We start from the raw sequence: 16,306 nt of genomic DNA, 5'->3' as shown, positions 1-16,306 counted from the left end.
ATTGATAATAATGAAGCACCGAAATTATGTGCCAAGCATTTTCATTTTGTTTTTGGTTTTGGTACATATTTTTTCCCTTTGAAACCGAAATAACGGCCGGAACAAAATTTTAACATACGGAAACCTGTAAACACTGTCCAGCTACCTCACTTTTTTTTCTCCCTTCCCTTTCTGCACTTAAAACTCGAGTAGCACCAAACTCTGTGTATGCCAGATGTATTGGGCAGCAAGCTAGCTCTACGTGCGTGCAGAGTGTTTCCCGGAAACTGGGCCATCCAAACGGTTTAAACTGGCCAGGTTGCTTGCTAAGCAGTGCTGATGCTCCGAGAGTTGTTGCTAGTTGGACAAAACAAATGAAGTGAATGATTTAGAGAGGACTGAACCCTGTAACCAAGTGTCTGTGACCCTATTTGTTTATTTATTTAATTTTCCCAAATTTGGGGATTATCATTCGGTAAATTGGAGCCGAAAGACCAAACCAGCTTGGAGAATCCCTTAAACATGTTAACTTTTAAGATGTAAAGTTGGAATAGGGAGTGAAATTACGCCTACTGGTCTTGGATACAAATGTTAATGTGGACTTCAGCCTGTCTTTAGACAGATTACTAACTCTGCCATTACAGGTAATCCACAATTCAAATCCATCCTTAAATTATAAAGAAATAAACTAGAACAAAAATGTTTTAAGAAAAGACTTGACTTGACTTGACTTTAACCATAAAAGACTAGATTGTTCTGTGGTAGCTCATATTATTTCCGCTTATACAGTCGGCGGGGCTCAGGCCTGGGCAAGCGTGGGGCAGCTGACGCTCGCCGACAGGAGAAAATGGCTGACTCTGACAACAACCAGGATGGAGCTAACTCGTCGGCTGCTCGCACTGATGAGCCTTCACAGGGTGCCTCAGGTAGGTACCTGCTAGGGATGTCCCGATCGCATATTTTTGCGTCGAAGTCACCTGATTTTGAGAATAATGCCAGTACAGTCCTGATCCAATACCTGGAGGGGGCGGTGTGGTTGCTACTTGTTTTTATTTGAACAAGAGTTCCAAACATGTTATAGTACTGCACTTTTTACAGTACTTTCTCTTCTGCTTCTTTTGGAAATGCTGTTGTATTTCTGGATTATTTCATTACTTTTTAGCCCTTAAAAAAATTGAATTAGGCCTGAACGATATTGGAATAAATTGGCATTGCGATATACAGTGAGGAAAATAATTATTGTTTGTGTTCTCCCACTTAAAAATTATGGGCGGGTTTGAGATTTTCATGGTAGGTGCTTGTCCACTGTGAGAGACAATTAAAAAAAAAAATCCCGAAATCACATTGTATATTTATTTAACAGTTTATTTGTATTGTACTGCTGCAAATAAGTATTGAACACCTGAAAAAAATCAATGTTAATATTTGGTAATGTAGCCTTTGATTACAATAACAGAGGTCAAACGTTTCCTGTAACGTTTCACCAGGTTTGCACAGACTGCAACAGGGATTTTGCACCACTGCTCTACACAGATCTTCTCTAGATCATTTAGATTTCTAAGCTGTCACTGAGAAACACGGAGTTTGACCTTCCTCCCAAAATTTTCTATTGGGTTTGGTTCTGGAGACTGGCTAGGCCATGCTAGAACCTTGATATGCCTTTTACAAAGCCACACCTTGGTTATTCTGGCTGTCTGCTTTGGGCCATTGTCATGTTTTTTTCCCATTTTTGGTGCTCTAACTGAGGGAAGGAGGTTATTCCCCAAAATCGCACAATGAATGGCCCTGGCCATCCTCTCCTTAATACAGAGCAGTCTTCTAGTCCCATAAGCAGAAAAACCCCAAAGGATGATGCTACCACCCACATGATTTGCTGTAGCGATGGTGTTCTTGGTGTGGTATTCATCATTCTTCTTCCTCTAAACCGGGGGTCGGGAACCTATTGCTCACGAACCAGATCAGGCTCTTTCGTCGGCTGCATCTGGCTCGCAGACAAAAAGTTTCGTTATACTCCATTGCGTGAAACTGCGATTAGAAAGCCAGTTCACAGTAATTTAAGTGGGAAAGTGGCAAGATTTTCTATCGGGTTTAGGTCTAGAGACTGGTTAGTCCCCTCCAGAACCTTGATATGCTTTTTATGAAGCAGCTCCTTGGTAATTCTGCTGTCTGCTTCGGGCCATTGTCATGTTGGAAAACCCAGTCACGACCCATTTTCAATGCTGTAACTGAAGGAAGGCGGTTATTCGGCAAAATCTCACAATGCATGGCCCTGGTCATTCCCTCCTTAATACAGTGCAGTCTTCCAGTCTCATGTGCAGAAAAACACCCCCAAAGCATGATGCTAACACATCCATGCTTTACAGTAGGGATAGTGTTCTTGGGATGGTACTCATCATCCGTCTTCCTCCAAACACTATGGGTGGATTTAAGACCAAAAAGTTCTCATATGGCCACATGACTTTCTCCCATGACTCCTCTGGATCATCCAAATGGTCATTGGCAAACTTATAACGGGCTAGGACATGCTGGTTTAAGCAGCGGAACCTTCTGTTCCTTGCATGATCTTAAACCATGAGGTCTTAGTGTATTACCAACAGTAACCTTGCAAATGGTGGTCCCAGCTCCTTTCAGGTCAATGACCAGCTCCTCCTGTGTAGCTCTTGGCTGATTCCTCATCATTCTTGGGATCATTGAGACCCTACGAGGTAGGGGTGTAACGGTACATGTATTTGTATTGAACCGTTTCGGTACGGGGTGCTCTGTTCAGAACGGAGGCGTACCGAACGAGTTTCTGGCGTAATGTAAAGTGCTGTCAAATTTAGCGCGTTAACGGCCGGTAATTAATTTTTTGAATTAATCACGTTAAAATATTTGACGCATTTAACGCAACTGCGGAACGCCCGCTCATGCATCCCATAATCCCACTGTTAGGTCCCACGGACGGCTCGCTGAGGGTGTAACATAAAACAAGCCACTTACACAAATTGCAAGTGGACACAAATTTATTCACGCAAGTCGAACTCACAATGAACAAAATATACAAAATGCAAAAGAAGCTGGCTTCAGCGTAAGCCCAGGCCAAAACAACAAACAAAATGAAACTACACTTAAACCCCACCTGCTAAGTAAACCCTGATCGTAAAAAGGAAATAACAAAAAGACAGCCACTACCCTGGCTTCTACACTAAACAAAATGGGTTGAAGAAAAACGGCAGTTAACCTCTACTGCTGCGGTGCTCTTATTTACAGTGGTGAACAAAAACGATCCAATAACGAATGAACACAAAATACCTCACTAAAAAAAGCGGGAATGTAACAAAATAGCGATCAAATGCACAGGTGAATGAATGGCGAGCAAACAGCTGGCGAGGAGGTACGCAGCACGTATGCTGTCAAATGCGAACTCTCAGAGTGTCGACTATAAAATGACAAGCTTTCAGATGACTTTTGTTAACACTGCCTTTATTTGGTTAACAAGACTCGGGCACAATACAACACACGCGGGATGCGAGCTCAAACAACGGCCTAATAGTACTACCTTGTATCGGCTTAGCTGCCGTACAGCAAGTGTCGTTATTGCCGCAAATGTAAACAAATGGCTGCATGGATACATGACAGACAGCGGCTAGTTTTAGAAGTTGGCACCCTTCCTCGGGTGTCCCATCAGCGGCGGCGACGTCGTCTGCCCGTCTGGCGTCAGAGTACGTCACGTTGGGAGGGGAGGCAACCAGCTGGCGGACACGACTGACTGACAGTCTCCAAAAAGATAACAATTAAATTAGAGCTGTCCCGACTAGTCGACATAGTCGACGTCATCGATCACGTAAATCCGTCGACAAGCACAACATCCCGTTGACGGTTAATGCAGGGTTAAAAAAAATATGTGTGGAAAGTTCAGAATGTCGGATGCTCTGTATGCAAGCGGGGAAAGCGGCACAAAGCCAAAAAAAGCGCACCAGAGTGTCCAAAACATTGACTTATTTCAAAGAAACAAAGGAGGGTACACTCTTCTGTCCTGTCTCTTCAATGCCAAGCTTGGCTGCACGTCAGCCGTGAATAAACACCTTAAAGTGCCTGTGACACGAAAAAGCATGTTTATTTCATAATACACGCGGTATTTTATGCTCCTGAATGATATGGACCGCTTGGATGTGTGTGGAGGCGATCGCTATATTTATTTAGTTTTTTGAATCCCGCGCCAGGAAAATGAGTGACTTCCGGCTTCGGTCTTGCATTGAGGAGGAGGGCGCTGTGACGTGTACGGTAGAAGACGTCCTCTTCACTATACAGCGTACTGTTGTGTATGGGGACGAATGATTCAGCTGATTTTGCGGATTAATACGTTTATTTTTCGCATCACGCCAGCCAAACGGCTGCAGAAAAATCATTCTGTATGAGGGAGAGGCGTATGCGCCTTTTTGGAGTTTCAAAAGGTTCCCATTCACCGTGGATATTTACTGTGGGACCATTGGACTTACGAGGAAGTGAGTAAACATCTTGTTTTGTTTTATGTCAAATACGAATACAGCGATTACAAAGTAAACACTACAAACTTCCTTTAAATGAAGGACTACTTACGTTTGATCATTGATAGGCATGTAAAAAGCTGTCCTAATGGTCATTAGCAGCAGCCCGTTAGCTGCACAACAACTCCAGCCACCCTCCTCCGGGGAACGAACTGTAAATTGCTCTCCGCTGGGCGGTTTGCCGATCCGCGACAACAATAGACAACCGGGTCGTCATGTCAAATAATCCAGGATAGTTATGTGTGATTTTCCGCTTTGAGGACTTTGAAACATCACTCGGTTCGGGTTAGCATGTCGGCTAGCTGTCACGCCTTCTGGTTTGTTTACATTCTCCGAAGCCGGGGAAGGGAAATGACATATGTCCGATTTAGGTGTCACAAAATATAGTTCGGGAGGTGCGACAGTAAAGGTGAAGTCGACAGTTTTCGGGAGGTGCGACAGTAAAGGTGAAGTCGACAGTTTTGACCATTATGGAGTAATTTTGCCATGTCGTCCTGAATAAATGCATTTTTATTATTTCATATTCCATTCAGCACAAGACTGTTATTTGTCATGACCATGCCATTTATTTAGCAATTGGGGAAAATACTTGGATAAAAAGAATATCCTGTAAAAATATTGAAGTAAAGAGACAGAAACAATGACATTTTGCCGCTCTCTTCGTCGCGTTTTCCTCATTGTGAATAGTTCCCCCTCGACGGGCTGACTGGTCCTTCTCAAGCCATTTATATAGCTATTGGGGAAAAATACTTGGATAAAAAGAATATCCTGTAAAAATATTGAAGTAAAGAGACAGAAACAATGACATTTTGCTGCTCTCTTCGTCGCGTTTTCCTCGTTCTGAATAGTTCTCCCTCGACGGGCTGACTGGTCCTTCTCAAGCCATTTATATTGCTATTGGGGAAAAATACTTGGATAAAAAGAATATCCTGTAAAAATATTGGAGTAGAGAGACTGAAACAATGACATTTGGCGGCTTTCTTCGTCGCGTTTTCCTCGTTCTGAATAAATCCCCCCTCAATGGGCTGAATAGTAAAATCGATGAGACCAGTCTACCGCTGACGTCATCCACCTGTTGGGGACGCTAAAGCCCTATAATGGTAGGCGTGGCTAACTGGCAGATTAAAAGGCTAATTTCTCGTCATCTGTGCTTTGCTAAATTGTTGTATATAGTCGAATCGTCTCAAAATATGATTCTAATTCACATAATAATGCCATTTAAGACTTTTTTTTCTGGTGTCGTATGCTCTTTAAGCACCGTCACCCAGTTTGTAAATTGTTGTATATAGTCGAATCGTCTCAAAATATGATTCTAATTCACATAATAATGCCATTTAAGACTTTTTTTTTTCTGGTGTCGTATGCTCTTTAAGCACCGTCACCCAGTTTGTAAATTTTTTTTTGTTTTTTCATTTTTTGTACACCAGAGGGTGCTGTCGCCTTACTAAATAATGATGTTTCATTGACAATGGGGCCTATAAGTGCTATTAGTATTGTTCTTAATGCTAATTGAAAGGTTTGTTTCATGTTATGGTTTATTTTATGGTATTAGGCTCGAGCGTTTACGTCACAGCAGCACGGGATCATGCGAGATTTGCGACAACGCAACCATTGCGGAAGCATCACGGGACATTTAAACTTAGCGGCAACCAAAGATGGAAAAAAGTAAGGAATACTTGCCAGTTCGATACAGAGACAAACTTGTTACCACGGCGAAGGACAGATATGTGAGCAATTTTAAGGATGTGAACAATGTTGACCCTCACGAGCAAGCCGAACACAAATGGAATAAAGATGTCGACAAGCTTCCACCACTACGCGAAATGGACATCATGCTGTATTTAGTGTTTGGTATATGTTACTACACTCATCAGCAATTCCGAAACTACAAATCGCTACAAAGCTACGAACAGTTTTGCTGCGGATGGGTGCAGGATCTTCACTTTATGACCATAGCAAACGGCAACACATCTTTCTAGCAAAGGTAGGCAATGTGTGTTTACATTAGTCTGTGACCACGGATGTACAAATCTTTTGCTGCATAAAATGTAGCCTGTGTACAAATTCTTTGCCACTCTCTCACGTCAAAATATTACAGCTTTTTCATTTAGCAACGACATGAATTATGTCTTATGAAGACAATGCACATGTATGCATGCTAGTTGTTTAGCTTTAGCAATAGCTAACAACAGGCCGACTTAGGGCGTAAAGTTACTGAAATTTGCGTAAACAAACGAAATTAACTTACCGGAGTGGAAGTGCATAGAGCAAACTCAGTGTGTAACTGGAGAATCAAACGTTATGCCCTTCCTTCTGATCGAGGCCACCCATGCCATTCTTCGACGTTTGGTAAGTTCAGATATGAGCTTTCCCTCGCCTTTTCTCCATGTAGGGATCCGGAAGAAACTCAATGGTGTTCCGTCGAGCTGTACATTCTCCTTTCTATTCGATCGGTTGTTGCAATTCTTTACCGCACAATAATTTCCAACCATTTTTAAAGAGCGACCTGTGTTGAAATGCCTCATTGCTTATGTTTCTCGCTTCCACAATGGCGATAGCGGCGGAAACCTCGCGAGTGCCACGTCATACGCTCGAGCCTAATAGAACATTATATAAGGTTAAAAGGTCATAAATATATACAGTATATACAGTGATTGCACTCAAGGGAGAGATTGTCAATGATAAGGTAATAATTTAAGGTAAAGGCAATTCATATAGGCAATTATTGATATATAAATAAGGTTTCAAAGGAAAAAGGTGAAAAGTTTTTGTTGATTTCTAATTGTGTTGTTTTATTTGTGTGCACCGTAGCTCTTACGGTGTGTTTACATCAAGGATGGAATAAAAGTTGTAAACCATCAGTTTAAGAGACAATCTTTCCAGTCGGGATGCGACACTAGTTAATTCTATCAGCATTTGAACTCATTGTTTATTTGTGATTTATTATTGTTATTTACGTGTTTATTTGTACTTTAATAAAGAATTTAAGTGTTCCAATATATTTTTTGTGAATTGATAAGCGTCAACAAAAATTTCATTGCTAAATTAGGAAAGAAAAAAAAAAAATTAATTTTTTTTTTTTTTTTTTTTTAAATATTAGATTAGTCGACTAATCGTAAAAATAGTCGGCTGACTAATCGGGAGAAAATTGGTCGTTTGGGACAGCCCTAAATTAAACGGCCAGGGCCGTCGCACCGCTCAGAAGTACAGTGAGCAGCGTGGGTAACGGTTAAATGTAAACATGGAAGAAAATCAGGTTGGCCCTCTGGGTGGGGAATTCTCTCAGAAAATGTAAATAAGTTGGTTTGCCTCAGCGACTGGCTAGAGGATGAGTAGGGAACAGGGCCACATTTATGTGTACACACACTTTGCACACATTATAAATAATACTGTTTTTGTTACTGTTCTAAGGCTCTGTTGTGTGTTTGTTTTTGCAGAGAAAATGTCATTAACAGAAAGAATGTTAATGCCATTTTGTGGATTTTTTGTTATCAACAAATACAGTACTTATGTACAGTATGTTGAATGTACAGTGGGGAGAAGAAGTATTTGATACACTGCCAATGGGAAAACCCATTATCCGTCTTGTGTCTTATCTTTCCATTCCAAAAATGATTTACAGAAAAATATGGCATATTTTAGAGATGGTTTGAATTGCAATTAATTACGATTAATTAATTTTTAAGCTGCGATTAACACAATTAAAAAATTTAATCGTTTGACAGCCCTAATAACCCTTACTTTTCGAGGCTGTGGTCATAAAGTTAATGAGAAACTTGAAACTGTTCAGTGTTGCAACTGTTCAATTTTGCACATCAGATATTTTTTTTAAGAAAAAGTCTGAGCCAATGTTTTTTTTTTTTTTTTCAAAATATCTACATTTCAGAACATTGTATTTTCTATTTTTGATCAGAATTCTAGCTTTGTATAGGCTAATGTTCCTATTGTTGAAAGCACAAAAGTGTGTAACAATTAACTAACACATTTATGAAAATGAACTCAAAACCCGAGGTACGTACCGAGCCGAGAGTATTGTGTGCCACTACACCCCTACTACGAGGTAGATCTTGCATGGAGCCCCAGTCCGGGGGAGATTGACAGTCGTCTTTGGCTTCTTTTCTTGTAATTGTTCCAACGGCGGACCTTAGTTCACCTAGCTGCTTGGCAATTGCCCCGCATCCCTTTCCAGCCTTGTAGAGGTCTACAATTCTGTCTCTGGTGTCTTTGGACAGCTCTTTGGTCTTGGTCATGTTAGTAATTGGAGTCTTCCTGATTGTATGTGGTGTACAGGTCTTTATATGCAGCCAACCCCCTCGAAGTGGTCAAAAAGTCAGACACAAAAAGTCTACCTCCGCTCCACCTATTCATTGGACTTTTTAAAGGCGATTGAGTCTTTTAGGCTGACAAATCTAGCTAAGAAAGGTGTTCAAATACTTATTTGCAGCATTATAATACAAATTGTTAAGAAACCATACACTGCGATTAATGGATTTTTTTTCTTTCTTTAGATTGTCTCATACAGTGGACAAGCACCTACCATGAAAAATCACAGGGTGTTCAAATACTTTGCTCATTGTATATTGCCAAGGCTCTGCACTTTTTGCATTGGTTGCACTGGTGCGCCTAACTTTTTTCTTAAGGCAACACTAGGTAACTTTTCAACCTCAATAAAATATTTTCACAACATTTGTGATATGTCAACTGAAAACAAGTTGAATGACACCTCTTTTATATCTCAAGGAGGGCTGTATCGCTTTCACCGGCACTATTTATCTTTGAGGAGAGTGGCAGGAAGTCTGGCACACAACAAAACTGCAAATGTGCTGACATTTTTACGGCTTACGTCTCTTTCCCCATTCATTATAAAAATGGAAGTTGATGCGAACGCTTTTTGCAAAGATGGCAGAGAAACAAAAGAGGCCAAAAGTTTTGTCCTAACATACAAAAAAAGAAAAAGGTAGGCTACCAGGATAAAAGGACACTCAAGAATAAATTTACCCGGCGTTCACTCGCTGGCGTGACACCTACCAGCTCCAACCGAACTGACAAGTTAACCGGGTTAGCCACACGGTTGCTAACCGTTATATGCTATTGTTTAGCCACAACTGGATTCAGAAGTCACAACCTTACAAACTCACAACGAGGTCAAATGAGGCCCAAAGCCTCGATGTTAACTGCGACAATATGTAACAGTGGCAAATAGACAAGAATGTGTAACATTTTACTGAAACATTTTTCTAATAGAAATAAAAAATACTATTTTTTTGAAAGGCCATATGAGATGAGATGATGGAACTCAAAAACAAAAAGAAAAAAAAGAAAAATACTGTCAAATACAACAACACTGCACCGTGCAAATGTGCAAAATTAACAATTCTTTAGCAGAAAAATAAGCATGTCTGCTTTTTCAGGTAGGATACGTGATCTTTCTGAACTAATGGTTTCTCCAGCAGTGGAGAACGCACTCTCAGATGGGGTGGAGAAAGCCTGCACACACAGAAAGTGTTCAGCTAGTCCAGACAGCAGGGGCAGAGTATCTCTTTTGTTGTCCCAAATCTTAACAAGTTTATAATTACAGTGGGGAGAACAAGTATTTGATACACTGCCGATTTTGCTGGTTTTCCCACTTGCAAGCCATGTAGAGGTCTGTAATTTGTATCATAAGTTCTCTTCAACTGTGAGGGACAGAATCTAATACAAAAATCCAGAAAAACACATTGTATAATTTTTAAATAATAAATTTGTATTTAACTGCATGAAATAAGTATTTGATACATTACCAACTAGTAAATATTTCGGCTCTTAGTTCTTTTTTAAGAACCCCTCCTGTTCTCCACTCATTACCGGAAGTAACTGCCCCGGTTTGAACTTGTTACCTGTATAAAAGACACCTGCTCACATGCTCAAACAAACAAACTCCAACCTCCCCACAATGGCCAAGACCAAAGAGCTGTGTAAGGACATCAGAGATAAAATAATAGACCAGCACAAGGCTGGGATGGGCTACAGGAAAATACGCAAGCAGCTTGGTGAGAAGGTAACAACTGTTGGAGCGATTATTAGAAAATGGAAGAAGTTCAAGTTGTCAGTTTGCCTAGTTCTGGGGCTCCATGCAAGATTTCACCTCGTGGGGCATCACTGATCATGAGGAAGGTGAGGGATCAGCTCAGAACTACACGGCAGGACCTGGTCAATGACCTGAAGAGAGCTGGAACCACAGTCTCGAAGAAAACCATCGGAAACTCATTACGCCGTCATGGATTAAAATCCTACAGCGCACACAAGGTCCCGCTGCTGAAGCCAGTGCATGTCCAGACACGTCTGAAGTTTGCCACTGACCATCTGGATGATCCAGAGGAGCAATGGGAGAAAGTCATGTGGTCGGATGAAACGAAAATTGAACTTTTTGGTCTAAACTCGGCTCATCGTGTTTGGAGGAAAAAGAAGGATGAGTACAACCCCAAGAACACCATCCCAACCGTGAAACATGGAGGAGGAAACATCATTTTTGAGGCTGCTTCTCTGCCAAGGGTACAGGACGACTGCACCCTATTGAGGGGAGGATGGATGGGGCTATGTATCGCCAGATCTTGGCTGACAACCTCCTTCCTTCAGTGAGAGCCCTGAAGATGGGTCGTGGCTGGGTCTTCTAGCATGACAACGACCCAAAGCACACAGCCAAGGCAACTAAAGAGTGGCTCCGTAAGAAGCATCTTAAGGTCCTGGAGTGGCCTAGCCAGTCACCAGATCTAAACCTGATAGAAAATCTATGGAGGGAGCTGAAAGTCCGTGTTGCCCGGCAGCAGCCCCAAAACCTGAAGGCTCTGGAGAAGATCTGCATGGAGGAGTGGGCCAAAATCCCTGCTGCAGTGTGTGCAAACCTTGTCAAGGACTACAGGAAACGTTTGGTATCTGTAATAGCAAACAAAGGTTTCTGTACCAAATATTAAGTTCGATTTGTGTGATGTATCAAATACTTATTTCATGCAATTAAATGTAAATTTATTATTTAAAAATCGTACACCGTGATTTTCTGTTTTTTTGTATTAGATTCCGTCCCTCACAGTTGAAGAGAACTTATGGTACAAATTAGACCTCTACATGCTTTGCAAGTGGGAAAACCAGCAAAATCGGCAGTGTATCAAATACTTGTTCTCCCCACTGTGGGTTGGTGTAATTACATCAGGACGGTTGGAACTCAAACAATATAAGAGGAATTTTAGAACGCTCCTCCGTAAACTTGGATTTGTTAACTTCTAGACATAGTTGGGGTACTTTATGGAAAGGCCTTTTGATACTGCGTAGAATAAAAGTGGTTTGGGACCAATAGGACCGAATTACTAGCAATGGGACCGAATTACTGGCAAAAACTCGCTGACTGGCTGTCAGGTGCATTTCGGAAAGCCATTTGGAACATCCACTTCCGTTAGTCGTAGCAACACAAAAATACCACCATCAGATGCGGCGCTATATACTTTTGTGTGAAATCAGTAGTCAGATTGGCCCTACAACCCACCAATTTCAAATTATTCCGAAAAAAGCACTGATTGGTGGGCTTCTGACCGAAATGAGTATTAAAATTGCTAATAAAATCATTTAGGATTGTTTTAGATGCAAATATATTATATTTTTCTTATAAAGTATTCAATGAGGAATACGATAGACCCATTAATAGGCTTTTTTGGAGAAATCACCATTTCTTTAAGTAGTCTCATGACTAATGACCAGGCCTGTGAAAAGCAATATATAATCACTCAAGCGATGGTTCTCCAGATTATACTTGGTGACTGGTTACTCTTGGAGTAATCATGCAGTGTTACTTGCTGAGTCATGCGTGTGTAACATGCATAAAGTACGTGACGTAGTTCGTGCTGCTTGGAGTCTACAAGAGAATTGCTAGATAAACTGCCAAAAGATTCCATGGAAATTAAAATGCATGGAACCAGTTCCTATAGAGAACCTGTTTTCGATTTCTATCCCTAATCATCACTATTCATCCTTTACTCAGCTGATGGAAACGGAAATGTTGTTCAATCCATCTCAAGTGACCTGATGGACAGAGATTTTAAGACACTGTAGGCTGGTCCTCATGGAAAACGCAATCTTCCTTAAGGCAAAACACTACCGCTTTGTCCATGTGCATCGCTAAAATCGGCCAAAACGTAAAAGTTACCTAGTGTTGCTTTCAGGTGCACCAGAACAAAATGTAGGCACACCCACATTTTTCATTGCATCACCGTTAACGCCATACTTACTGGACTGTCTCAGAAAATTAGAATACACAATATTCTAATTTTCTGAGACAGTCCTGTACATTAATCCACCATTTAAAGCAGGGGTGTCCAAACTTTTTGCAAAGGGGACCAGATTTGGCGTGGTAAAAATGTGGGGGGCCGACCTTGGCTGACGTTCGTTACATAGAACAATATACAGGACTGTCTCAGAAAATTAGAATATTGTGTATTCTAATTTTCTGAGACAGTCCAGTATAATCACTCTCCATAACATTAATTCGCCTTCTGAACCGCTTATTCTAACGAAGGTTGCGGGGGTGCTGGAGCCTCACAGCTAACTCCTGGTAGAAGGCAGGGTACACCCTGAAGAAATTCACTCATGCTATGATGCTCACGCTCCTGACCACAGCCAATGGACAACGAAGGATGCCTTAAACGATGATTAACCCATTTATGCCTTTGATTGTAGCGCGACCGAGCCTTCTCGCTAGATCAAAGCAACAAACCTTTCAACCACCGTTAACTTTAAGCACCAAACGCCAGCTGCACTGGTGCTTTTAAAAAAAAAAAAAACGCAACAGGAGGGAGGGTGAGAGGCTGTACGAGCATGAAGGAGAAAAACATACAGTATATATATATTTTTTTAAATGAAAAACTCTATCCTTTTCACTTGATTGCGATCGGCCCGATTTTGGATCACTTGATCTGTTCGGGACATCCCTGACACCCACTTAACCTATTTAGTTTCTCAACGTATTATGATTAGACTTGGAGGCAAACTAAATAATATAATAAATACTCTTCATAATTAACTCTATTGTTTCTTTAACTGAGTAAATAAATTCCTTCTGTCTTTTTCAGCTTCGAGTTCAGTTACTGGAGCGGTAGGCATGACCACCTCAGGAGAGAGTGAATCTGATGACTCAGAAATGGGAAGGCTTCAAGGTACTTTAGCTCTATTGATATGTCATATCTGTTTACCACGTCTTATGGTAATAACGCTTGTATAATAATTGCATGTATACCTGCCACTTTGTTTTTACAATACCTGCCACTTTGTTTTTACAGCATTACTGGAGGCCAGGGGTCTCCCTCCTCATCTATTTGGCCCTCTGGGACCCCGGATGTCACAGCTGTTTCACAGAACCATAGGCAGTGGTGCCAGTGTGTAGTACAATTTTACTTGAATTAGGATCTGGGGCTCAATAATTTTAGGGAAAACAACAAAATTGCTATTTTGATTTACGATTGAAGTTATTTTTTCCCCCCAAAATTTGGTCTCAATGCAGAATTCACTACTGTATGTACAGTTACATCTACAGTATCACAAAAGTGAGTACACCCCTCGCATTTCTGCAGACATTTAAGTGTATCTTTTCATGGGACAACACTGACAAAATGAAACTTTGACACAAGCTTATATAATAGTTAATTTATTTTCCCCTCAAAATAACTCAAAGTATAGCCATTAATTTCTAAACCCCTGGCAACAAAAGTAAGTACACCCCTGAGAATCTACGTACATCCTCAAAAGTCCAAATTGAGTACTGCTTGTCATTTTCCCTCCAAAATATCATGTGACTCGTTACAGGAGTGCTGTCAATATTGCTGCTGAGATTGAAGAGGTGGGGGGTCAGCCTGTTAGTGCTCGAGTCACATGAGATTTTGGAGTGAAAATGACAAGCAGTACTCAATTTGGACACTTAGGGATGTACGTAGTTTCTAAGGGGTGTACTCACTTTTGTTGCCAGGGGTTTAGATATTAATGGCTATATTTTGAGTTATTTTGAGGGGGAAATAAATTAACTGTATTATATAGGCTGCACACAGACTACTTTTCATTGTGTTAAAGTGTCATTTTGTCAGTGTTGTCCCATGAAAAGATGTACTTAAATATCTGCAGAAACGCGAGGAGTGTACTCACTTTTGTGATACACTGTACATAAACTTGAAATGACACCATACCATAAAAACATTACAAGCTATTTCTCTAATGTATTGACTAAAGGTGCAGTGATCGGTTGGCTGATCAATTGGGATGGAATTAATTAGTGATGCACGATAATACATTTTTCAACCGAACTCGATAACCGATAATTTCCTGGCCCTTACACCCGATAACCGATAATGTCACGCCGATAATTCTATTCAAATATGTATGTAAAGCTTTAAAGTATACAAAGATCAAATGTTACTGTGCAAAAATGTAATTTAGTGCTATTTTTTTCCACATCAAATGTGAACAAGTAGTAAATTCCAACATCTAAACAATGGCAATGACATTGTGTAATGGTAAGCTTTTGGCAACAATTACTTAGAGAGTAAACACCCAAGTTGCACAAAAATGCCTTTAAAAGTAAGCCATTCCTAACATATATCACATTACTACACTGCAAAAACACCTCCTTAAAACTAGCAGAATTGGACAAAACTGTTGTTTGCGCACATTTGGTGGCTAAATCAAGTATATAATTATCGGTTGAATTTCATTTTATCTGGATTATCTGTCTGACGTCATAATTGCCATTATCGGCCGATAATTATCGGTGACCGATATTATCGTGCATCTCTAGAATTAATCCATTTTCGGTGATTGGTTATTCACAAAAAAATATAAACGATCTTGTCAGTGGATCGTGTCTTGGGTCAGTTTGCCACATTAGCCCTCTAACATTTGGTCGCAGACGTTCGTGGCAATTAATATGAAAATATACAATGGGGAAATAAGTATTGAATGCGTCCACAGTATTCTCATTAGTTATTTCCAAAGCTGCAATTCAAATGAAATTTCTACCAGTCATTGGTAATTACTCAAATAATCAAACATTTAAGTCCAAAATTAGTGATGGCAGATGTCTGATAACTTTTAGTGCAAAGCAGTCACTACATTAGGCACCATATTTGCAGTTGTAGCTTGTGAAGTCAGCAAAGTTGTTGTCACAATTCTGTGACTTTGGCTCTTAAAAAGTTAATTAAAAGAGAAATACATTTTTGTGTGGCTTTTAAAAAGTTAATTGAGAGACATACGTTTGGATGTGCTTTTTTTCCCTGATTAATTCTTTGCCGAGTTATGGATCAGGACTCCGTATCGGCAGATTCCCAAAATCAAGTGACTTCAAAGCGACCACTTTTTGCATGTGAAATGGTTGACAACAGTTTCTTGGTTGGTGAGAGCGCAGCGGAAAAAGGCTTTCACGCTAAACAAATCAGTTTATCTTGAATCCACATCTTGAGCTGATAAAAATAGTTCGCCCCAATAGCCCAATAACAAGAGATAAAGAATGATTTTTTAAAATTTTGGCAATTCTTTGTCCAGGCTCCAAGGCTCAGCAGTTACTGCAAGGTCTACAGGCCACAGGCGACGAGTCTCAGCAGCTTCAAGCTGCCATTGAGATGTGTCAGCTATTAGTAATGGGCAATGAAGAAACACTAGGGGGATTCCCTGTTAAGAGTGTGGTACCTGCTTTGGTGAGTTTTTTTGTGCAGGGATGAAATTATGATGCTGTTCTTTTTACATTCAATTCTGACATTTATTACCAATTTGACCAATGTTTCTATTCATTTTTT

General features: G+C 40.5%; 1 protein-coding gene across 5 annotated transcripts in view; it reads left to right on the top strand.

Moving 5' to 3' along the window:
* trip12 (thyroid hormone receptor interactor 12) overlaps nucleotides 1–16,306 on the top strand; it is an 84,852-nt gene that overhangs the window by 34,295 nt on the left and 34,251 nt on the right. For all 5 annotated transcript variants that reach the window (XM_057839450.1, XM_057839446.1, XM_057839445.1 and 2 more), the window contains exons 6-9: nucleotides 769–905; nucleotides 13,601–13,684; nucleotides 13,808–13,903; nucleotides 16,056–16,207. In XM_057839450.1, coding sequence (XP_057695433.1) covers nucleotides 769–905; nucleotides 13,601–13,684; nucleotides 13,808–13,903; nucleotides 16,056–16,207 — 469 coding nt within the window. The remainder of the gene's footprint in view (nucleotides 1–768; nucleotides 906–13,600; nucleotides 13,685–13,807; nucleotides 13,904–16,055; nucleotides 16,208–16,306) is intronic.

The sequence above is a fragment of the Corythoichthys intestinalis genome, chromosome 6 (assembly GCF_030265065.1).
Source record: "Corythoichthys intestinalis isolate RoL2023-P3 chromosome 6, ASM3026506v1, whole genome shotgun sequence".
NCBI classification, from domain to species: Eukaryota; Metazoa; Chordata; class Actinopteri; order Syngnathiformes; family Syngnathidae; genus Corythoichthys; species Corythoichthys intestinalis.
Note: the sequence above shows the minus strand (reverse complement) of the source record. Positions and strands in the feature narration are given on the sequence as shown.